This window comes from Anabrus simplex, chromosome 2 (assembly GCF_040414725.1).
Source record: "Anabrus simplex isolate iqAnaSimp1 chromosome 2, ASM4041472v1, whole genome shotgun sequence".
NCBI lineage: Eukaryota > Metazoa > Arthropoda > Insecta > Orthoptera > Tettigoniidae > Anabrus > Anabrus simplex.
The window spans coordinates 870,149,882-870,175,902 of record NC_090266.1 but is presented as its reverse complement, the minus strand read 5'-3'; the positions used below and the strand labels follow the sequence as shown (position 1 = coordinate 870,175,902).

The 26,021-nt window shown below is 39.4% G+C and overlaps 1 protein-coding gene across 1 annotated transcript in view; it reads right to left on the bottom strand.

Annotated features, from left to right (window-relative positions):
- Window positions 1–26,021, bottom strand: part of pelo (protein pelota) — a 156,761-nt gene that overhangs the window by 27,782 nt on the left and 102,958 nt on the right. Inside the window, exon 7 of the mRNA XM_067141624.2 lies at window positions 24,536–24,758. Within this exon, the coding sequence (XP_066997725.1) occupies window positions 24,536–24,758 (223 nt within the window). The remainder of the gene's footprint in view (window positions 1–24,535; window positions 24,759–26,021) is intronic.

Here is a 26,021-nt window from a genome sequence, read left to right as displayed (position 1 = left end):
ATAGCAGGAATCGTCCTGCTGGTACAATGGTCACCAAAACAATAGAAGAGTGAAAATGGAAAAGGGCGAAATTGCCAGAAAGGTGAAATTTTTTTTTTTGCTCAGAATTGGCTGAAAGTACCATACTGAGATATATCACATATGCCATATGTATTGTACCGGGAACGCCGCTACGAGACAAGTCCGAAGTATGTTTGTTGAACTCCGCACGAGGTGGAAGGTAGGCAGCCCGCCGAACGCAGTGACGTACCCAGCGAGTGACGTGGCCGCCGTAAGCCAGCTATCCGCTACCATATATGGTAATGTTCCAGCTTACCCTCAAAAGTACATTTTGCGCTACTTTATCGCTATTTCGACACTGGCATCTTAACAACCTTTACGATGGACGTCATCTGTCAAGATTTCAAGAAAATCCGCCGAGTATCATAGGAGTTATAAGGGTAGATAATACCCGGGTTCTAGACACTTCCATGCGAACGTGTATAAAAGGAGGACCACCCGACCTACGAATTCAGTATCTGTCACTCCGCCGTCTCTGCGACACGGATGACAGGACGAGTATTGTGCGTGTCGAACTTCTAGTTGACAGTCTTCGAAATCCAAGTATTGGAACTTCGGTATTTTCTCTAAGTGTTGTGTCGGGACTTTATCATATTCTTGAAGTGCCTGATTGGAACTATGTTATTTTCTGCGAGCATCGTGTTGGAACTTTATCATATATACACATTGGAACTTTGTTATTTTTTTCGTGTGTCGTGATTGGACTTTGATATTTTCTTAAAGTGCCACATAGGAACTTCGTTATTTTTCTGAAGCGTTTCATTGGAACTTTGTTATATTCGCCAAGTGTCATGGTAAGACTTTATTATTTTCTTAAGGTGACATATTGAAACGTTGTCATCGGAACTTTATTTTCGTCGAGTGTCGTGATGGGAAATTACTATTTTGACACATCAGAACTTTATTTTCTTCAAGTGTCGTGTTGGGACTTTAATATTTTGACACATTGGAACTTTATTTTCTTCGAGTGTCGTGTTGGGACTTTAATATTTTGACACATTGGAACTTTATTATTTCTACACATTGGAACTTTGTTATTTTTTTTGAAGTGCCACATAGGGACTTAGTTATCTGACGACGATTGAAAGGCCTTTGAATTTTCACGAGTGTTGTGTACCACATTGAACTTACGTTTCGAACTTATTCAAACTTGTATTTTGTGAATCAATTTCTGGAACACTGAAATTTTCCGAGCATGTAGGATGAACTTATGCCCTACCGACATAAACTTTTGTGTGAACGATATGACTTGTTTTCCCAAGTGCCTCATTGAACTTACGTCTTGTAAAAACTGTGGAACTTAGGGGACGTTCAATATTACGTTTAATTGTGAAATATGCAATATTTCCCAAGTGTTGCACGAGGACTTGTATTTTGATTCTTATCCTCATTAAAGACTGTGACAATTCAGAATACGCATGTCGCGTTCCCAGAAAGCCTAGAACTTTCCAGTATTTTGAGTGAATCCATAATTTATGAAATCAGACTTTTTCTTTCAAATATTATTTTCTTTAATGGCTATTCACTTCGCCTATCGACAGAACAAGACAGATTCCGAGTACTATTTATTCAGTTCATTGCCAATGTGTCTTAAATCTTCAGAACTATGCATTTAGAACTGTAGTGACAGTAATCCTCTAGAACGTTCTGACTTGCAGTAAGCTTGTGTTATGAACTTGCATTTCTACCTGTACAAAGTCAAAATCATCTTGTCCTTCAAGTTATTATTCCAGAACGTTTTGATTTAATATCCAGAGTGCAGTAACAATCATTAAAAGGTTATATCTGTTCAGACAGTGCCATGAATGTGTGGAGTGCCGTGCAGAAAACTCAAGTGTGAATTACGTCTCACATCGAACCCAGGAACGTGTGCCAATCTTCGAGACATTACAGAACGTCGAGACATTCCAGAACCTCGAGACATTCCAGAACTCCTCATCCGAGCAGGCGTGGTCCCTGCCCAGGTGATGTCCAACGACATCCCAGGACTTGGAGGTAGCAACCAGCCACGACACTTCCATGCTGCTGTACGAAGGTGATATGAAATTGCTTTTGATGATCAATAAACTCAATTTATCAAAAGAATCTCTAAAATTGATAACTATACCCCTCTCTGTACCAACTCCAATGATAAAGCCACTCCCTAGGTTAAGAACCATGCTCGTTAATTTAATATCAAGCGCCTTAAAGATATGAACACTTTTTACGGGTACAGTATATTTATTTGAATGTTGCACAACACTACGAGTTCATTACATTTGAAGACTTTGTCTGAAAGGCGGTTAGCCAACGGTTCTATTCTGGACCGCGCGGAGATAGAGGACAGTCAGTAGCAAGCTTTAAAACGGCGAGTTATTTGAAACTTTCAACGAGTCTGCAGGGAGTGTTGCAGTATCGCCTGACATGCGGCGAGTTTGAAGTTAGCCAATTGCGACCTGAGAAGGCATGGCCTACGATCATTGTGAATCCCAAGAAAATTTCTCCGGATTACCTACTTCATTTAACGCAGTGCTGACCTACTACTCTTTTACGGGTAAAGTCTGGTATTTAACCAGTGCTCCAGGGTTTTGATATGAATAATGAGTTGCAGTTGATTTTAGAGACACATATCTGTGCATATTTCATCTAACTTAAATCTTATAACTGAATTGCTATTTTCCAACGCTTGTGTGCATTGTCTCCAGAAGGCGGTTGAGCCCTCAAGCCATAGTCAACAAAGGAACCCCCTCTTTTGAACAAGACCGGTGAATCTATAAAATCACGAGTCGCTGAAGAAGCGTGGTCATTTGTTATTTGTTTCTCAGTCAAAAAGCATTCTCCACATCCGTCATGATTGCCATGTTCTTTGTTTGATAACCATTTTTACAGTGATGCTATCACAACTATAATCGTGAGAATGATTTAATGAATGTGAATTATATTGGAAACTGTGTTTAAAATGCACCGCCCTGGTATGAAGTAAGTATACTAAATACAGGAGTGTAAATTAATTTATTGTGGCAATTATCTTTGCCCGAGTGACGCCACGCTGCTATGCCAAGTGTGGTAGGCCCCGCGTATGTGTGAAGTTCGAGAGACGTTAAAGAAGGTTGCCGCGTATACCGATATAATTCTCGTGAACTGAACTGACATTTGCTATACGCCAACAGTTATCGGGGCGCGTATCATGGTTGATGCGTTTATTTCGATCACTGCTCTTGTATACGAACTGATACGGGTTCTATTCCGTGAAACATCAACTCTGAACAAAGCAATATCTTATTGATTTAATTATTTGTGTTAAATTATATGTGCTTAGCTAGTGTGCGCATATACAACAGAGCAAGTGCAGAATTATATATTCATTGATTCTAGGAGTGTTCTTCTACAAGGACTGTGATGGCATCTTCAAGTTTTATACATATGTGTTGTAAGCATATCCAATGTGGCATGATGGCTGTGTAAAACCATTGACGTTGAAGCCATGTAGAGGGTGTGAGGCAGAGATCGACAAAGTTAAGCGAAAATGTCAATATTTTAAGCATGTTCTTAGAAGGAGTCAGTTTAGTTTCATCCAAAGTAGATTGTAAAGTAACGTTAAATGTCAGCTCGCTAGAGCTGTGCTATTCTTGATTTTAGTTTACTTGGTGATCCAGGGCAAATGCATGATAGTGCCCTTATTTTTATATTTTTCTTTTCTGTGTTAGCTTAGTATTGGGTAAAGGGTTGTGAGTAGGTGTAATTAGGTATGTGTGTTTACTTGTTCAGTTCAGGGTATTCTGACATGCATGTGTTAGATGTAATATAGGAAGATAGCTTCTTCATAACGAGGCTATGCAGCCTTAATGTTGTGTGGGACGAAGATATTTAATGCAGCGTAGGCTACTTTTACAGTAGAACCTCGATAATTCTGAATCGGTTAATTCAAAGTCCCGCCTAATTCGAAGAAGCTCTCATTCCCGGAAACATGAGGTATGGTTTTGCATGTTATTAAATTGTATAATTCCAAATATGGATAATTCGTAATTCGAAAAATAATGTTGGTCCCATTACCAAAATTCAGACTTTTAATTCAATCTGCCTTAATATTAAAAACATTGTACTTTTGAGAGTAATTTAAATTCAAAATTTATCCGCATCATGATAGAACGAGTCTTCCGGAATGTGCTGGGGTAGATTTCAGTATTTTCACTCACTTCGGTGTGTATACAGTGTGCTTCATATTTGCTAAGTTCGAGTAAAATCGTAATTCTTTCGTATTCAGCGTTTTAAGCAACACCATAATATCACTTAGCAAGTAGTGTGCGGAGAAGCAGAATCTGCTAACACCGGTGATGGCGACAGTTGGCGAAAAAGCGTGGCTCATATAATCAATTTGTATGCACCGAATATTGTCAATGCCGATGAAACTGCATTGTTTTTTATATGCCGAGCCCAAATGGACTTACGGTTTTATAGGAGGGAAGTGCCAGCCAGGAAATCATACAAGGGGGGTCATTGCACTGTGTTGCAATGCACGCAGAAGCGAGAAAATTCTTCCCCTCATCATACGGAAGTTCAATAAGCCACAACGTTTTAAGGGCGTTGGGCACTTTCCGTGCAAGTACAGCACAACTAAAATGCATTCAGTACAGTAATCCAATGAATAAAGGACTTGCACAAGGGAGCCAGCATAATTTGTCCTCGTTTTTGAATCGTGCAGTTTTTCTTTTTTATTTCGATGTGTGAGGTTATGTTTGCCAGTGATTTATTCAAGTGCATTATTTGAATAATATAAATGCACCTTGTTGGATACATTTCAGGAATAGATTTTTCAAGGCATTTGAAAGGTTTAAACTGTGAATCAAGGTGATTGCGTGCATTAATGCATCTTGGAATACTTTGTGACGCGGCAAGGGTTTTCATTTCTGAATTACGAGATAAGTACCATGGTGGGAAATCGTACAAGGATAGGTGAGTCACTGTAATATGTTCGAATGCAGACGGAAGCGAGAGACTTTCTCCCCTCGTCATAGGAAAGTTCGATAAACCACAATGTCTTAAGGGCATTGGCTACTTTCCGTGCAAGTACAGGCAATCTGATGATGATGATGCTTCTGGTTTAAAGGGGCCTAACATCAAGGTCATTGGCCCCTAATGGTACGAAATGAGATGAAATGTTATGACCATTTAAAATCTAGAATCCTCCACTGACCAGATTTGAAAACATGAGGGCAAAGAACGAATGGATGGATATGAATTTAAAACTATCAGTGGATCTGACTCGCAATGCCCCACATTCCCAGAAACTAGCATTAAATAACAGTATTACTGACCAAGGGATTGTGTCTAAAGCATAATACTGAATCGATGATGCTTGTAGTTGAAACAGGTCCAAAATCCAGGTCATCGGCTCCTCAAAATGATACTTATCGCTAGGAAGATAGACCCATGCTATTTGTCATGTTGCGGTACTAATCAAAAGTAGCGTAGACTCGCGGTATTCCATACATTATAGTACTACTCGCAGGTAATGAAATTTGCACATGTAACACAGACCTAGGGTGTTTCGCACATTGCGGCGCTATTTACAGGCAACGCAAACCTATACTGGCAATGCAAACCTATGGCGTTCCTCACATAATTGGACTAACCACAGGGACCCGCACAATCCCGTGATGTTCCTCACATAGTGGGTACTAAGCATAGGCAAGGCAGAACCATGGTGTCGCTAATCTCATGGTGTTGCGCATATATGGGTACGAATCATAGGTACTGTAGAAGCCGGCAACGTACTCTATTGCTACTTATCACAAACCTATTTGGAACCTTACATAGCGGTACTACGCGCAAGTAAAAGCAACCCATGTTGTTCCCCGCGTGGTGGTAAATATCACAAGTAGTTTCATGGTTCTAATAAAATCATCCCTTGGTCGCCCCTTATAATCACCTCTTACGTCAGGCAGGGGAAACCGTGGGTGTATGCTTCGTCTGCTTCCCCCACACCCAGGGGGGTTCAGGACATCTAAAATGCATTCAGTTCCGAAATCCAATGAATAAAGGACTTGCTCAGGAGAGCCAGCTTAGATTTCTCCTCGTCTTTGAATCATGCTTTTGTTTCTTTCGTTATGTGAGGTTATGTTTGTCAGTGAGTTATGCAAGTGAATACTTTATAGTGAATTTGAATACTGTAAATGCACCTAGTTGGATACATTTTAGAAGTCGTTTTTTTCCATGGCATTTCAAAGGTTTAAACTTTGAATCAAGGTTAATTGCGTGCAGTACAGGTGTTAGAATTTTTTTTTATGCGGGAAGTGTTGGCATTTCTGAATTAAGAGTTGGCAATTAATTCAAAATCACGTAATTCGAAGTCCGAGTTTTGCATCCCAACGACTTTGAATTAACAAGGTTTTACTGTATTACCATATATGAGCGCATTTCCAGGTATCTTTTGGCTGCCAGAGGAGTGTAAAGGCGACATTGAGAAGTTAGGGTCTTTTAAGGAGCAGAGAAATAATGTGTGTGTTGAGAAAGGCAGATATCGCCTAGGATATTATAAGGGTGTTAAAACAGGGATAAGAGGCCCACGAAAATTTCTGTGAAGGGAAATTATGAGTGAAAGCTGCTTAGAAGGTAACGGGCTAGAATATGCCTGGTAATTTAGTGATATAGTTGAGATTCAAACTCCCATGCCACGCGTATAGAAGGCCTGAGTGATGTCTTCTTGGATAGAGATTTGTGCGGCCAATAAGTTGATATGTGGAGGCGTGATGTATCTGTTGAGACAGAATACTTTCATGAATGGGAGATGTAATTAGTTTTGTGGAGAACGGGAGCAATTTTTAGCAGAGACAAACTTTCCCTTGTAATGTGAAAGACAGCCGGCTTAGTTCCGCTGCGAGTGAAAGTACACCCAGAGTCCTGTGTATGAATGGCCACCCGTCGTCCTGTCAGCTCTTGGCTAGGTAGAATGCTTGCCCTTACAGCTGACTACCAATGATAGTAAAAGTGGGACCGACTACTACTACTACTACTACTACTACTACTACTACTACTACTACTACTACTACTACTACTACAGAAAGAAAATATTTATGTAGTCAGAGCCTGGACTAAGTCATGCATTTCGTGACTTCAATTATGAAGTGTGTTTACCCTGTATGTTTTATTTTCAGTGAATCTGTGTTTTTGTCTCTGTATTTTTTCGAATTATTGTCTGTTTTATTTTGTCATGTGCTATTTTCTTGCTCGTTGTCCATGTGTTAGGTCAGCGCTGAGTAAATGACTTATATTTTAAAATTTAGCTTGGAGCTAATATTTTTAAGGGAAGCCAGCCTCAGTGCTGATCCACTTGCTACAGAACGGTCTGTCAGTAAATGCAGTGTAGTACATAAGATTAGGACCCCTGAATTGACCATTTGTAATTAATTACATAAATACCTAAATATATGTATATAATGGATTGAAACTGGCGTGATTTCCTTTTGTCGAGGAATTGCTTATTGGACGATCGTAATTGCAACCCCTTCGGAGATATCGGCATTCTCACTTAACGGCGTCGGTCTAATGAAAGATGTAGATCATGTCAAGATTTAAATTTTGTTTACATGTATATCATTTGTTCAGCATTTGTTCCGATTAACCTTTGTGGTGTTAAATAATAATGGCGTATGGCCTCCAGAGAGGCCTGGTGCAGGTCTTTTCCTAGTAGACGGCCTATTAGGCGACCTGCATGTCTGAAGATGAGGGCCCTATCTAGGATGATTTTTAATGTTGAATACGCCACACACACCCAGCAGCCGAGCCATTGGAATTAACCAATTAAGGTTAAATTCCCTGATCCGGTCGGGAATCGAACCTGGGACCTTCTGAACCGAAGGCCAGTACGCTGACCATTCAGCCAATGAGTCTGACTTTGTGGTGTTAACTTGTATTTGTTTCTGATGTGCTCGGCACCTACTTGTAATTTTGAATGTCAATTTGAGTTAGATTTGCATTATTTTATATATTTGATTTCATTTAGTACAGATAATTTTCATCATGTGCTTAGTTAATAAATCAATATTACCCCCCAATTCGCTTCTTATTCACACTAAATGATACTGTATTCCATTCATACACCATTGGTATTTACTTCTTAGGAAGTTAGCTTAAGTTTAATGCCCATTTTTTGACCGAACGTACCGCTCACCGGTTTAGCCTGGCATATTTATATTTGGTGGATGGAAATGGTTCAATACGGCGTACCATGGCAAAGGCTGTAAATATTGTAACTGATCCACCTCGTCAAAACACTTGGGGAGATGAAAGTTATTATCTTGGGACACATGAATATTAAATGAACTATTTGTGGCTTGCCCGCAAATTGCACGCAAATAGAAACAATTAACATTCCATGGTTCCCCATTTCTCTATGTAATGTTTGGGCGCCATGGTTACAGTTTTCAATAACACTGTAAACCAAAATTTATATTTACTAGCATAGAGACTTATATTGAAATCACAGGGGTAGGATTTTAAATAATTAACCATTAAGTATCGCCTAAGAAAGAAAATTAACGCAATATAAAATACAAATGAATTTATTATACAAAAAAATGAGATGAATCGGAAAAGTTTCCTTAAACATACATACATACATACATACATTATCATTATAGACTGTTATGCCTTTCAGCGTTCAGTCTGCAAGCCTCTGAGAATTTACTAAACGTCGCCACAATACTCGATTTGCAACTAGTGTTGTGGCCTCATTTAGTTCTATACCTCTTATCTTTAAATCGTTAGAAACAGAGTCTAACCATCATCGTCTTGGTCTCCCTCTACTTCTCTTACCCTCCATAACAGAGTCCATTATTCTCCTAGGTAACCTATCCTCCTCCATTCGCCTCACATGACCCCACCACCAAAGCCGGTTTATGCGTACAGCTTCGTCCATCGAGTTCATTCCTAAATTAGCCTTTATCTCCTCATTCCGAGTTCCCTCCTGCCATTGTTCCCACCTGTTTGTACCAGCAATCATTCTTGCTACTTTCATGTCTGGTACTTCTAACTTATGAATAAGATATCCTGAGTCCACCCAGCTTTCGCTCCCATAAAGCAAAGTTGGTCTGAAAACAGACCGATGTAAAGACAGTTTCGTCTGGGAGCTGACTTCCTTCTTACAGAATACTGCTGATCGCAACTGCGAGCTCACTGCATTAGCTTTACTATACCTTGATTCAATCTCACTTACTATATTACCATCCTGGGAAAACACACAACCTAAATACTTGAAATTATCGACCTGTTCTAGCTTTGTATCACCAATCTGACATTCAATTCTGTTGGATTTCTTCCCTACTGACATCAATTTAGTCTTCGAGAGGCTAATTTTCATACCATACTCATTGCACCTATTTTCAAGTTCCAAGATGTTAGACTGCAGGCTTTCGGCACAGTCTGCCATTAAGACCAAGTCGTCAGCATATGCCAGGCTGCTTACTACATTTCCACCTAACTGAATCCCTCCCTGCCATTTTATACCTTTCAGCATATGATCCATATAAACTACAAACAGCAAAGGTGAAAGATTACAGCCTTGTCTAACTCCTGTAAGTACCCTGAACCATGAACTCATTCTACCATCAATTCTCACTGAAGCCCAATTGTCAACATAAATGCCTTTGATTGATTTTAATAATCTACCTTTAATTTCATAGTCCCCCAGTATAGCGAACATCTTTTCCCTCGGTACCCTGTCATATGCTTTCTCTAGATCTACGAAACATAAACACAACTGCCTATTCCTCTCGTAGCATTTTTCAAATACCTGGCGCATACTGAAAATCTGATCCTGACAGCCTCTCTGTGGTCTGAAACCACACTGGTTTTCATTCAACTTCCTCTCAACGACTGATCGCACCCTCCCTTCCAAGATGCCTGTGAATACTTTGCCTGGTATACTAATCAATGAGATACCTCGATAGATGTTGCAATCCTTCCTGTTCCCTTGCTTACAGATAGGTGCAATTACTGCTTTTGTCCAATCTGAAGGTACCTTACCAACACTCCACGCTAGTTTTACTACTCTATGAAGCCATTTCATCCCTGCCTTCCCACTATACTTCACCATTTCAGGTCTAATTTCATCTATTCCTGCTGCCTTATGACAATGGAGTTTATTTACTATCCTTTCCACTTCCTCAAGCATAATTTCACCAACATCATTTTCCTCCTCCCCATGAGCTTGACTGTTTGCAACACCACCATGATGATTTCCTTTTACATTGAGAAGATGTTCAAAATATTCCCTCCACCTCTCCAGTGATTCCCTGGGATCTGTTATGAGTTCACCTGAATTACGCAAAACACTGTTCATTTCCTTTTTCCCTCCCTTCCTAAGATTCTTTATTACTGTCCAGAAAGGTTTCCCTGCTGCTTGACCTAGCCTTTCCAGGTTATTACCAAAATCTTCCCATGACTTCTTTTTGGATTCTACAACTATTTGTTTCGCTCTGTTTCTTTCATCTACGTACAAATCCCTGTCTGCCTCGGCCCTTGTTTGGAGCCATTTCTGATAAGCCTTCTTTTTACGTTTACAGGCTGCTCTCACTTCATCATTCCACCAAGATGTTCGCCTTTTCCCATCTTTACACACAGTTGTTCCTAGGCATTCCCTTGCTGTTTCTACTACAGCATCCCTGTATGCCACCCATTCACTTTCTATATCCTGAACCTGCTTACAGTCTGCTGTTCGAAACTTCTCACTAATCATATCCATGTACTTCTGTCTAATTTCCTCGTCCTGGAGATTTTCTACCCTTATTCGTTTGCAGACAGATTTCACTTTCTCTACCCTAGGCCTAGAGATACTTAGTTCACTACAGATCAGATAATGGTCTGTATCATCGAAAAATCCCCGAAAAACTCGTACATTCCTAACAGATTTCCTGAATTCAAAGTCTGTTAAGATATAGTCTATTATGGATCTGGTACCCCTAGCCTCCCATGTGTAGCAGTGAATAGCCTTATGCTTGAAGAATGTATTCGTAACAGCTAAACCCATACTAGCACAGAAGTCAAGCAAACGCTTCCCATTCCCATTAGCTTCCATATCTTCCCCACATTTACCAATCACCCTTTCGTATCCTTCAGTTCTATTCCCAACTCTCGCACTGAAATCGCCCATTAGCACTATTTTATCCTTGCTGCTGTTCCTGACCACGATGTCACTCAATGCTTCATAAAACTTGTGAACTTCATCCTCATCTGCACCCTCACATGGTGAATACACGGACACAATTCTTGTCCTAATTCCTCCCACTGACAAATCTACCCACATCATTCGCTCACTTACGTGCCTAACAGAAACTATGTTGCGTGCAATGGTATTCCTGATAAAGAGCCCTACCCCAGACTCTGCCCTTCCCTTTCTAACACCCGTCAAGTACACTTTATAATCTCCTCTCTCTTCCTCCTTATCTCCCCTTACCCGAATATCACTTACTCCTAGCACATCCAGATGCATCCTCTTTGCTGACTCAGCAAGTTCTACCTTCTTTCTTCCATAAGCCCCATTAATATTGATAGCGCCCCATTAATATTGATAGCTCCCCATCGAATTCCATTTCGTTCGCCAAGTTGTTTCCAAGGAGTCCCTCGCCTGTCAAATGGGAGTGGGACTCCATTACTCCCATAGGTCCAAGGCTTGCTTAAAGTGTTCTGAGCTTGGTAAATTCATGAAGCAGGATGCTGCCCTACTTGCACATAGTCCAAGTGAGGATCTCTCCTCTAACGGGTTATGGACCACCGGTGAATTGTGTATTCCTAGCCACCTGAGCACAAGGAGGGCCACGACTCAGAATATGTCCGAGATGCCCACTCCCATTCCATAGCAACTGGTATCCCGACTCTCAGGACCACTTACTAGGCCACCCACCCGTTGCCCATGGTTCACGAACTAGGACGTGACTACAGTAACCCACAAACAAAGCGTGGAGGAATTTATAATTTACTGAATTTACTATTGCTTGCTTTATCTAATTGAAGCTCACCAATTGCAGCTTCGGTTGAAGTCATCTGGTTTCCGTGGTTACTCGTTCTCTTCTTCTCGATGTAGACTTTGCTCCATGGACATCCTTCCTTCCTTCTCTGATATGGTACGGGCTATCTGGACTAACACTCCCTACTTGCCTAGTCTTTAAATTAGACATTGGCCCTATACTTGTAATAACTGATCAGCGTTGATCGTATGAGGAGAAAATTCAGAGATATGAATTTTTCCATATTACTAGAAATCTCAATCCAACTGAGCTATACTATTTTTGCGGTACAGACTTGTACCAAAATTCCGTAGACTTGAACTAAACATAGTTCTTCGTCCACAATATTTACTGAATATCACACAAGCCATAAGCTTGTTTCGTTTCACGCAGATCTGATAACATTACCGCAACTAAGTACTGTATCGAAGCGATAACACATTGTACAAAAATAACTCTGTCGCGGAGCGACCACACACTGTTTCAAAAATCAAATCACGTCGTACAAAGTAGATGTTCACAGTAGAAGTACTAGTGATGGAGTTCCACGTAGTTAGGTTGTAAGGTCCTACGGTCTTAAGGTCGTTAGGTCTCGTTCTCGTGTTGAGAATCAGTATATATCCGGGCTCACCCCCACTCTTGGTAACAGTTCAATCTCAAAACTCATATACAACGAAGTATCTGATTCGATAGATCGAAGCATCAACTCCCCTTCTCTTCCTCGACAAGTCCAGAAGGCGTGGCGATGATATAGCTGACCAGCTTTGCAAGCCTCGCGCACTGGTCGCTGTTTACTAGCCTTGGTCATAAAATAAACCCATGACTAACACAAAATCCCAAGCTTCAAGAATAACCCTCCGTATACACAAACATGAGATGAAATGAAAACAACTATGTCTCAACATATTGACCGTATTTACAACATAATGAATTCTTATCCTACATAATATAATAATTTAAATAATAAAACGATGTTATCATATATACAATATGATTCCAAAAAGCCTTGATTACAAATGATTGACGTTGAATAAATATGTTATTACAAATAATCGCCGATGGCGGATAAACTTGATATCAAATGATATCGCGTAAAATGATATTATATTAAATTAGTAAGGCTGGAGAAGCCTGGACGGTTACATAAGCCCTCCTGTTATTTACAGATATAACATATATGAAAATAACACACTACAACAAAACGGCTGATATACACATCATTACATCTTACAAACACTTAATAAAAAACATATATAATCAAATCTTGTATCTCACTGTAGAGTGTCTGTTTCAATGATACCAGATAACATTCATAATAATTCCTGCCGATTTTCTTCCGAAAGTTTGTCAGCGACACTCATAATATTTACAACAACAGGTAAATAACTCTATCTTTGCACTTCACCATCAAAGTGTTCGGCAGTTCCAGGTTACAATAATATATACACCACACACACACACGTAATCACACGTGGCTTACCTCTCATAGATGGCCGCAAGCAATTTCTTGTTTTCATTGCAAAAAATATTACTTAGAAAATTATTGCATTAATTTCCTTCTGCAGTTTCAAAACAAAATCCCAAGTTACTCATGGCTTCTACAATGGTGTCAGGTCTAAGTTCACAACCTATACATGAATTCACGTTTTCTAAATCAAGTACATTTAATGTTGTCAAAACAACATCGGGGAGACATTACACTTAATTCGCAGAAATATATCGTCTCAGAGAGCGAATATTATAAGTGCCAAACATGACACGATTACCATCCTTCAATCTGTATGCACAAGGACCAACCCGACAATGAATCTGGAATGGACCCTGATACAACAAAAAGAATTTCTTCGTCACCTTCTCTTCACTGGACGAGAGCATGGGAACACGTAACAGAACATAATCTCCTACCTGAAATTTGTCTAACACCTGACGTTTCTGCTGTCTGCTACGCTTCTCAGCCGCTTTAATCAAATTCTCTCTCGCTAACCTGACATATATCTGAGAGTCCCGTTGAGGTTCCTGTGTAATACCTAGTACTTTTGTCAGCTCATTCCTTGGATTGCTGCCAAAATGAACCTCTAATGGGGTGAATTTCGTACTATCATGCTGAACCATATTAATCCATTTCTCAATCAACGCTAAAGAACCAACCCACGCAGTGTGCTTGTCATGAACTAAAGATCGAAACATCCTACCTAATTCCTTCATCGTGCGTTCACACATACTCCCTTGCGGATTCCTAATTGAGAAAAAACATGTGTGATACCTAACTCTGTCATCACAGCCTTCCACTTCTTCGATGTAAATTGAGATCCGCTATCAGATAATAACCTGTTAGGCGTACCTAATTCCTGAATATACTTGTCACTAATAATTTTACTGCAACTAAGACCTGTCGCTTTTCTCATCGGATACAATCTGACTAACTTGGAAAAAGCGTCAATCACCACAAAAACGTATTGATAGCCATATTTACCATGAACTACGGGTCCAAATAAGTCAATACAAACAAGATCACCAGTTTTCTCAATAATGACCGCTTGCCTGGGTCCTTCAAGATACCTATTGGGAGCTTTACTCCGTTGACATAAATCACAAGAGGAAATAGTCTTCCTAATTTCCCTTCCCATCTTATCCCATACAAAACTTCTCTGAATCTCATACAACACTTTACTGGCACCAAAATGTCCCAACTCCTTATGAATGAACCAAATTAATTCCGTTCTCAAAGACTTAGGTACACATATACGCCAATGATCGTCACCACAATTCCTCGTTAAAAATTGATCAACCTTTCTATAGGTCTACCTTTCTTCACACTTTCCTGATCTCTGTTCTCAAGTTCTCTTATCACATATTTACATTCATTATCCTGAGATTGTTCAAAACACATCTTCTTTAATTTATTCAAGGCTTCCTTATTGTCTTTATGAAGACATGCACAGATTAAAATGCCTTCCTGGGTCTTAATAACACTACCTTCATTACACAAATCTCGGTCTCTGGATAGTAAATCGGCTAACACATTGTTCTTGCCTTTAATGTGTACCACTTTAAAATCATACTCTTGTATTGCTAAAATCCATCTACTGACCCTGTTAGATGACAATTTACAAGTAGAAATAAAAGATAGCGCATGATGGTCGGTCCAGATCTCAAATTTAGTACCCAACACGTACATCCTGAACTTACTTAGAGAATAAATAATCGCTAAGAACTCTAATTCAGTAATCGTATAGAGTTTCTCAGCTGCACTAAGCCCTCTCGAAGCCAACGAAACAATCCCTAAGTTGTTCTCATCATCCTCCTGACACAGAACTCCAGCAATGCCACAATGTGATGCATCAGTCATTATAACATACTTCTTATCTCCTCTACGATATTTCAGAATCACAGCTTTCCTAAAACCATCTTTTAGCTCTTCAAATGCCTTCTCATGGTATTCTGCCCACTTCCACTTATTGCCAGCTTTCAGCAAATCTCTAAATGGCTCCTATAAGTAGGAAAATCTTAAAACAAATCTAAAAAAGTTACATACTCCAATGTATGATCTCAATTCTTTTATATTCCTGGGCCTTTTTGCATTCAATATTTTCTCTATTCTCGTGCTTTCTGGAGTCACACCTACTGCACATACACGGTGTCCTAAAAAGATGACTTCGGGCTGACAAAAAATGCATTTCTCCAGTTTAAGAGTGAAACCTGCCTGTTCTAACTTGGTAAATACCCTGTCGAGATGTTCTAAATGCTCTTCAAGACCGCGAGACGAAATTACTAAATCATCAATATAAATAGTGGCATAGTGGTCAGCTTCGTTCCCCAGAGCAATATTCAAAGCATGAATTAAAGCAGAAGAACTAGTACGAGTACCATATGGGACACGACAGAATTGATACAGATTACTCTTGTGACTGAAAGCTGTTAAAGGTCTATCTTCCTTCCTTAACGGAATCTGCCAGAAACTACTACGTAAATCAACAGTAGAAAAACAAACTTTCCCTTGAAAATCCTGTATCAGCTCCTCTACAGTTAACGATTTCAATTGATCAACAGCAATACGTCTGTTCATCTCCCTCCCATCAATACACAAACGGACAGAACCGTCGTTCTTAGGCACAACCAATAAAGGATTGACACACTGACTACTCGAAACTTCAATAATACCATCCTCTAACATAGCTTCAATTTGATTGTCTACCGCTTTAGCATATTTATGTGGTATCGGATATCTCGGTCCAGCGAATATACTTTTATCCAGCACTGAAAATGAGTGTTCATACACATGTGTTTTGCCGGGTTTCGATGAAAATACTTCCTTGTGTTCTCTCAACACATACAACAATCGGTCCCTCTGACCTTCTTCCAAATTGCTACTATCTACCGCTTCTCTTAAAGCATCATCGTGGTTCTCCTCTAACCACACTTCACACAACTTAAAATCCGCTCTCTCTTCTTCATCTTTAGAAACCTCATTAACACACCACATGTTACAAACCTCCACTTTCGTCTGAACTTCGGCATCCCACGTGACTTTAACATCCTCATTATCCCACCTAAAGTATACTATCGCATCATTGTAATCTAGCCGAGCTGAGTATAAACTTAGCCAGTCAGATCCCAAGATAACATCAAATATAAGATTCGGAATAACAAGACAGATCTGAATTTTCGACTTCCCGTTAATACAAATAGGTATGGCAACTTGTTTACATATTTGCTTGGATCGTTTACCTACAGCAGTGACGATATATGTGGATTTTACAGGCATTTCTTCAATCTCAATATTCTCCTTCTTTCTGTCCTCATACCACTTCAAACTTACACATGATCTTTGACTGCCTGAATCCAATAAAGCCTGATACTGCGCCCTCCATACAACGATCGTAACAACGGGGTTCTCACTTTTACTACCAACTTCGACTTGATTCACTTCCACTTCCCGTAATAACTCATCTCTAACATCGAGATCATAATCCATGTGCGTCATTACACCATTTCTCGCAACATGTACTGAAGACTGATAATCTGATCTCTCATTACCGTCTACTATCAGTTTAAATTACTGTGTCTCCTTGTATCCTGATTTTGGCTTGTACCTTCCTCTACATTACGTTCCCTGTGAACATTCCTATTTTGCTGGTGTGACTGATTACCTACAGGTTGTTGTCTCGGTTGAAACTGAGCACGGTGATTGTGTTCTTGTCTTCTGGGTGGTGGTTGATAGTTTGTGTGTTCTCGTGTACTATTACTATTTCCTAACGCATCGAAACTTGCTAGCAATCTTTCCATTCCCTGAATAGACTCTATCTGTTGCATACAGCTTGCTTCGCGGATTTTGTTGGGAAAATGTCCGAGTAATAACTTAACAATATCTCTCTCCGCTGACATCCCATCTACGTTTTTACAAATCATAACGTGGGCTAAAAAATATTCGGTCATAGAAACTCCTTTGTGTGGCCTAAATTTCCCAAAGACAATGCGTTCTCTTTCTCTGCTTTGTATAGCTTCACTCCAAAATTTTTCCGTGAAATATTTCTGGAATTCCACCATACTGGTCATGCTGCTCTTATACACCGCAAACCATTATTTCGTTTCCCCAATAAAAGCTTTATCAATTATTTCTAACGCTTCTTCCCATTCAATGATTCCTTCTTCTATTCGCTTTTCAAACCGTTTCTTAACAGTGTTTAAAAATTCTAAAGGGTTTGTCTGCCTCCCATTGAATTTAGGTAAATCAGTTTCATATTTGAAATTTGTACCATGGCACTGACTTCCTATATTACCTTGCGTTTCTCTGATTTCTTTACGTATTAGTGCCTCCGACCTCTCAATACGTTCATTAATTCTTTTCTCTCTAGTTTCTACGTCATTTGCAATGTGTTCCTGTCTTTCCTTGGTGGCTTTAATTTCAATAGCATATTCCTCTGCTTTCTTAAACTTTTCATTACATATTTTGGCATTAATCTCTACCTTACCACACAGATCATCGTATTGTTGTTGTACTCTTTCCCTAACTTTACTATTTTCTTTCTCTACCAACTCTATGACTTTGGTTTTATGTTCAGTTAACTTTCTTTCTACCACTTTCTCATGTTGGCTGCGTCTCATCTCCTGTTCCGCTAACTGATTCTCAAAAAGTTTCTGCTGCTCTAGTGCTTCATCTAATCTATGATCTAAAGCATCCATCCTAGCATTCACTTCTCTGCTAATTTCCGTTTTAATCTGTTCTATCTCCTTGCTAATTTCGGTTTTCGTCTGTTCTATCTCCTTTCTATTTTCTTTAATCTCTGTCTGTGTTTTCTCTACTTCTTTGCTAATTTCGGTTTTCGTTCTCTGTATTTCCTTCTTGATTTCATTCGTTTGTTCAAATATCCTTTGCATCATCACAAACAGTTGTTCCATATTCTTATCACTATTCGTATTACCTTTCTCGCCCTCCATCCTAGCTACATCAGATTCTGTGCTATTTTCCATGCTCCCACCACTCTCTACCGTTTTATCTACTTCAAAGCTTTCATCTACAACATTCCCAGAATTCAGCATCTCGCCTCCCTTTACTAAGTTTCCGCTACGTAATTTCATGTCCTTTTCACCTTGTGCAGCCATGATTCCCCCAAAATCACACATACAAATTATATGGACACTCACTTAACCCCCACAAACACAGAATCTACTTTTACTGCTTTCTTTCCACGAATACTTAATGGTTTTCGAGCTCCACGTTGGTGCGACAAATGTAACTGTTCCACCTCGTCAAAACACTTGGGGAGATGAAAGTTATTATCTTGGGACACATGAATATTAAATAAACTATTTGTGGCTTGCCCGCAAATTGCCACGCAAATAGAAACAATTAACATTCCATGGTTCCCCATTTCTCTATGTAATGTTTGGGCGCCATGGTTACAGTTTTAAATAACACTGTAAACCAAAATTTATATTTACTAGCATAGAGACTTATATTGAAATCACAGGGGTAGGATTTTAAATAATTAACCATTAAGTATCGCTTAAGAAAGAAAATTAACGCAATATAAAATACAAATGAATTTATTATACAAAAAAAATGAGATGAATCGGAAAAGTTTCCTTAAAGCGTGGAGGAATTTATAATTTACTGAATTTACTATTGCTTGCTTTATCTAATTGAAGCTCACCAATTGCAGCTTCGGTTGAAGTCATCTGGTTTCTGTGGTTACTCGTTCTCTTCTTCTCGATGTAGACTTTGCTCCATGGACATCCTTCCTTCCTTCTCTGATATGGTACGGGCTATCTGGACTAACACTCCCTACTTGCCTAGTCTTTAAATTAGACATTGGCCCTATACTTGTAATAACTGATCAGCGTTGATCGTATGAGGAGAAAATTCAGAGATATGAATTTTTCCATATTACTAGAAATCTCAATCCAACTGAGCTATACTATTTATGCGGTACAGACTTGTACCAAAATTCCGTAGACTTGAACTAAACATAGTTCTTCGTCCACAATATTTACTGAATATCACACAAGCCATAAGCTTGTTTCGTTTCACGCAGATCTGATAACATTACCGCAACTAAGTACTGCATCGAAGCGATAACACATTGTACAAAAATAACTCTGTCGCGGAGCGGCCACACACTGTTTCAAAAATCAAATCACGTCGTACAAAGTAGATGTTCACAGTAGAAGTACTAGTGATGGAGTTCCACGTAGTTAGGTTGTAAGGTCCTACGGTCTTAAGGTCGTTACGTCTCATTCTCGTGTTGAGAATCAGTATATATATGGGCTCACCCCCACTCTTGGTAACAGTTCAATCTCAAAACTCATATACAACGAAGTATCTGATTCGATAGATCGAAGCATCAACTCCTCTTCTCTTCCTCGACAAGTCCAGAAGGCGTGGAGATGATATAGCTGACCAGCTTTGCAAGCCTCGCGCACGGGTCGCTGTTTACTAGCCTTGGTCATAAAATAAACCCATGACTAACGCAAAATCCCAAGCTTCAAGAATAACCCTCCGTATACACAAACATGAGATGAAATGAAAACAACTATGTCTCAACATATTGACCGTATTTACAACATAATGAATTCTTATCCTACATAATATAATAATTTAAATAATAAAACGATGTTATCATATATACAATATGATTCCAAAAAGCCTTGATTACAAATGATTGACGTTGAATAAATATGTTATTACAAATAATCGCCGATGGCGGATAAACTTGATATCAAATGATATCGCGTAAAATGATATTATATTAAATTATTAAGGCTGGAGAAGCCTGGATGGTTACAATATGGAGAGACAGAATTCACCATTGTGGCACTATGTTAAGATCTCCGCTTATACTACGTATATTCCCTACCTTGCGTGCTGCGTTTTCTTCGATCACGTCGCCGCTGCTCCACGCATTCAACTACTCCGCTCACCTATCGTTTGGCTACTCAATTCATCACGTGACTCTGACGTCATCATCTCCACGCTTCGCCTTCTCCGCTTGTGTGTGTGCTGGTGCTTACCTATTGGACACGTCATAATGACGCTTCTGGAACATGCTGGCTTTCAGCCTTTTTACTTTTCTCGATCCTTCTGTACTGCTATATATTCCCACTCCGCTGCTCCAAAAATTGAGTCTGCCTTCATCTCGGAGTGGTGGAGCACCAAAATAACTGTGCTACATTGTATGTCAATTCCATCTGGACTGTTTTTTCTTCAAATAATTTGGTGAGCAAGACTTATCATTATGTTATTTGGACATTAAATTTTCTATTTGGCCATCTGCCACAGCTGAACTTTTCTTCCGCCGGTTTAAATTTGTATCTTCAAATCGCATATGCAAGACTTTATTTCTGTGGAAAACTTTCAATCCCGAACTGCGCTACGGACAATGTAAAAAACTGTAATCTCATCATCCGCCTCCTAGGACGTATGCTACTTTGTATTATAAATATCATAACAGATCCCGCAGCATAGACACACCCGGCGAAGAAAATCCTTTCCCCAGTTCGATCCTTACCCCACTTCCCCTTTCCCTTTCGCATTTCTTTTCTTTCAGGTTTTGCTCCTTTTTTTAATTCAGCTTTTATATTCTTCATTGTACGCTTTGTATTTGGTCATAAGGTTTTTTGGATACATTTCTTATAATCTATATTGTAAATGTGGCACATTTTTCTTATCTTTTCAGGTTTCCTCTACGTAATTCACTATCTATCAAACTTTTGTCTTCGATTTATTATCTAGTTGCAAAATGTTTCATTATTTATTTGTTTATTGTTAAATATATCTTATTTATATTGTTAATCTTTGGTTTTCTCTTGTTCCTATATTCTTTCATTTCTTGGCCTAGCTCCTCCTTACTGCGCGTTTCCATCGTTCAATTATTATTATCATCTGTGCCTCTTTTTCTACGACCTTTTTGCTTAAGCTATACATATTTACTAATTCTATACTACATTATATCAGTATCGTATGTACATTACCACTACTGCCGTGCACTACAGTTGACTAACTATTGATAATCGCACGCTACCAACAGTATGGTAGCAGAGCGTGGTTACGATCCACGGACCTCTGGGTTATGGGCCCAGCACGCTTCCACTGCGCTACTCTGCTTTTCCATTTTCACTCTTCAATTAAGTGTCATCAAAGTAGTTTACTGGGTGAGCCACACCCTCCCTAACTAAAGGACACACATAGTGAATCACGACCATCGTAGGGAAACAAATTTGCCGTGGATCCCCGATCAGGAAGGGTGAAATACATAGCCCTGAGCTGAAAACGTTATTCTCCTCAAACAATTAAAGCTAACAACTAACACTACTACGAGTAAAAATCGTTATAAATGATAGATGAGAATTTATTGTAATGTAACGTAAATCAAAGGGATTAATTAGATGAAATAACCAGTAATAATAACAAGGTAATACATACATATTCGGCGTCAGCCCAAAAGATAATCGTACCAAGGTCTCGTGACCTCATCTTTTCTTACATGCATAGGGCACAGTTACTCTTGAGATGATAGCATTTATTCCACCACTGGCCTCGCTACTAAAAACTGCGAGCTGAATATCATTAACTCAATCTTTATTCAATCTTTCCTTTGGCGAGGAATAGAAACGCAATTCCAAGCGTGGGAGTCATTTTCAATATCCACACTTCTTTTTAACAATACCCCTCTCATATCGATTCCACACACCAAGGAGCAGATAAAATAATAAAGTGATTAAATCAGAAAACTGCCGGACCAAGGAAATAATCCGCGAGGGGCAAAGACAATGCTCCATGGAGCAATGAACGCAAAGCAAAACAATAACAGAAAACATGGACCTGCACACGGCCATGAAATAAATAAACCAACATGGCGAGCTCCAGGTCGAAACAACAAAGATGCACACCAAACAAAATAAAGACTTCGCACCCAGGAGAAAAGAGCCACGAATGGGGAACAAACAGGCATAAATTCAACAGACCGATACGTCATCTTGGCACTCAGCTCATTCATCTACACATTCATTCAATCACGCGATCCTTTTGCCCCCAAAGGCAAATAATTCCGGCAGATTGGTGCGAGTAAACAAAATTAAGGCAACTCGTGGAGTGCATTTCAACATCTCATCAATAAGGTCTCACGTCAGTAGCAGATATACAGCCCACCCAGGGCAAATGACAGCAGGACGCCCGTGACCCCACGGTCACACGCAGATCCATCACCTACACACTGCGCACGGCCAGAACAGACCTGGCCGACACACAGACCATACCTCCAAATAATGGCAAAATGTTTCATCGAGAAATTCATTTAAAATAACCAGAGACCAGATTTTGACGCACCACAATCACTTACACAACTCATACACATGCCATTCTCGCTTCGAGTACCGAGATGGACTTCGGTCGGCCATAATAAAAAGAAAGATAATACATCAAATAAATTTAAAACGTTACATTACCGTCAATATCATTCATCGAAGCATGCAAATGATGCAGCAGTTTTGCATAGATTTAAACTTATAAAACCACCATAAGAAAAGCAAAAACGCCGCGCCTGTGTGTGTGTGACACATCTCTTCTTTCCCCAGCATAAAACAGCCCAACATTACTGCACGGAGAAGATATTAAAAAGGTCTCGCCGAGAAAAGATCCTACATGCTCGCGACAGAGGGAGCTGCCCTCTGTCGACAGAAGGTTGAAATACAATAACTATAGGAACAGCCAGATATCTACTCATGGAGACATCGGTATAATCACATTAGAAACCAAGCTAAATTAGCATGTTTCATGGGACATGTCCATCAGCAAATGAATCCCAGCAATAAATGCAAAATAGCCTCATGGACTGCGCACAGGGATAACTCAGGGGACCGTTCGGCAGGACATTGCGCATTTGCATATCAAACCCAATGATTTCACCTCGATGGATGCTGCAACAGACAGTGGAATCAGTTTGAATCTAGTTTGCCAACCACCAAACAGTCCAGATATGCAAGTTTTCATTCTGGGGACTTTTGGGCAATTCATTCTCTCCACCATTGAAACAATCTCTGACTTGACAAGCAACAAGCTCAATAATGTCTCCTCACTTTGCACTCCTGTCTCATGGAAATAATGCAAGCCATTGGCAGGAACATCTACAAGATTCTCCATATGCAAAAGGCATACTTCGACCGCTTCAATGCCCTGTCATCTTGCTTTGAGTGTCTTTGGAACATTTCCGGGGCTACAGTGGCACTGCCGCAGTAGATCTGTCATGTCAAGGCAAGCTATTGGAATAACAAACTTCCCGACTAACAAAAGTCTCTTTCGTATTCATGTTTGTTTTTGCCTACTCCGTAACTTCTTGGACATTTGTACTCCTCCTGGAGTAATAAAGTTGTATTTATGTTTGTTTGGCTAAATGACTGACCAATTTGCACCGATTGTGGAGCAATAGAGTTGTACGACTTGTTTAATTTTCCTCCTATATTAAATTTGCACATTGGACAATTATTATGGGAAAACAAATAAAAGCATACTGGGCAATGATTATGGGACAGAGGGATGAGGTGAAAATAAATGTGGATTATTATGGTTGGATTCTTACAAATGTAGCATAAATTTGCAATAAACTTTAATTGGTGGAAATATAAATTTGATGGGAAAAACATGACTTGTACAGCAAAAATACCAAACCCCATGGCGCAACAGCCCCAAAAGTCCATGGCCTACCAAGTGACCGCTGCTCAGCCCAAAGGCCTGCAGATTGTGGGGTGTCATGTGGTGAGCACAACGAATCCTCACGACCGTTCTTGGCTTTCTAGACCAGGCTTTGTAGAGACACCACCACATAAATGCCAAAAATTGAAGAAGAAACAATCAGAGACCATAAAACTGATGTCTCACTGTATTTCATATGCTGGACTATACAACTATTAAATATGGCAAAATTCCATTTTATTGCACTGCAACAGACAGGATTTAAATGGCTGAATAAAAAGAAACTACAGTAGTACATTAGTCTTACCTTTAAGTGAATGTTTGAAGCCACTTGAAGAGTGAATAAGCATGAATTTTCCCTTGTTGTCTAGCAATTGTTTAATATCAAGCTTGACAGCTTGATGGAACATATACTCGTACAAGTTGTCTTTAACAAACCCAGGGCTTGCTAACAGTACACACTTCACCACATCAAAATTAATATGACGCAATATTCCTTGAGTCACATTCTCAAAAAAGCGCACCATGCCCTAGAGATGGAACGAGAGAAAAAAGTAAGTAACATGGCAATACATAACGTATTTTGCAAAGAATGGTCCCAAATAATTTTTACATAAATGAAAATGAGAACAAATAATTTAATATATCAGAAGGAAATCTTGGGTAAACTGTACCGCTAATGAGTGTTTCTAATAAATGATGAAGACAGTCTGACCATGTACAGTAACACAGAGATATCCCTCAGGAAATGAATGTAGTGAATAGTACAATACTGCACTGGCAGTATATATAGTATATATTGAAAATTCATCATTTTCTTCAATAGATTTTCACTAATATGTACAGGCACACAAGAGGATCAATAGCAGGTTAACAAGACACTTCATTATCCAGAATTTGACACCATGTTTGTCAGAAATAATCTGTCAATTAAAATGATAACTTCAGTCATACTGAATGTGGAATGACTGACTGACTGACTGACTGACTGACTGACTGACTGACTGACTGAATGAATGGACAGAAGTTAGAGATACAGTAGAATCCCAACTGTCGGAGGTAATCTGGACCGATGGTACCTTGGGTAATTGAAAACTGAGATAAAATGGATGGATGCAGCCATTTTGGACTCAAATTTCATATAGGCACTTATGAAACCTTGTGCCAATTTATATAATAATAATAATAATAATAATAATAATAATAATAATAATAATAATAATAATAATAATAATACCGGGCGAGTTGGCCGTGCACATAGAGGCGCGCAGCTGTGAGCTTGCATCCGGGAGATAGTAGGTTCGAATTCCACTATCGGCAGCCTTGAAAATGGTTTTCCGTGGTTTCCCATTTTCACACCAGGCAAATGCTAGGGATGCCTTAATTAAGGCCACGGCCGCTTCCTTCCAACTCCTAAGTCTTTCCTATCCCATCGTCGCCATAAGACCTATCTGTGTCGGTGCGACATAAAGCCCCTAGCAAAAAAAAAAAAAAAATAAATAATAATAATAATAATAATAATAATAATGCATACCTGCCAAATTTACAAAACCAAAATTCAGCAGATATGGATATGAAAATCAGGAAAATACGGGAGGAATCATGAGAGACGATTGGTTAAACTGCTTGTTCTACATATCTTGCGCAATACAGGAATACTATGGAATATTATAAACTTACTGTCTCAAAACCCGACTGTTGCTATACGAGGCTAAAAATTACACATCTCTATTCCCTCACATGGAGTATGTGAGTGAGATGATCGGTCTCTGATAAGTCTTCCGAAAACAGTA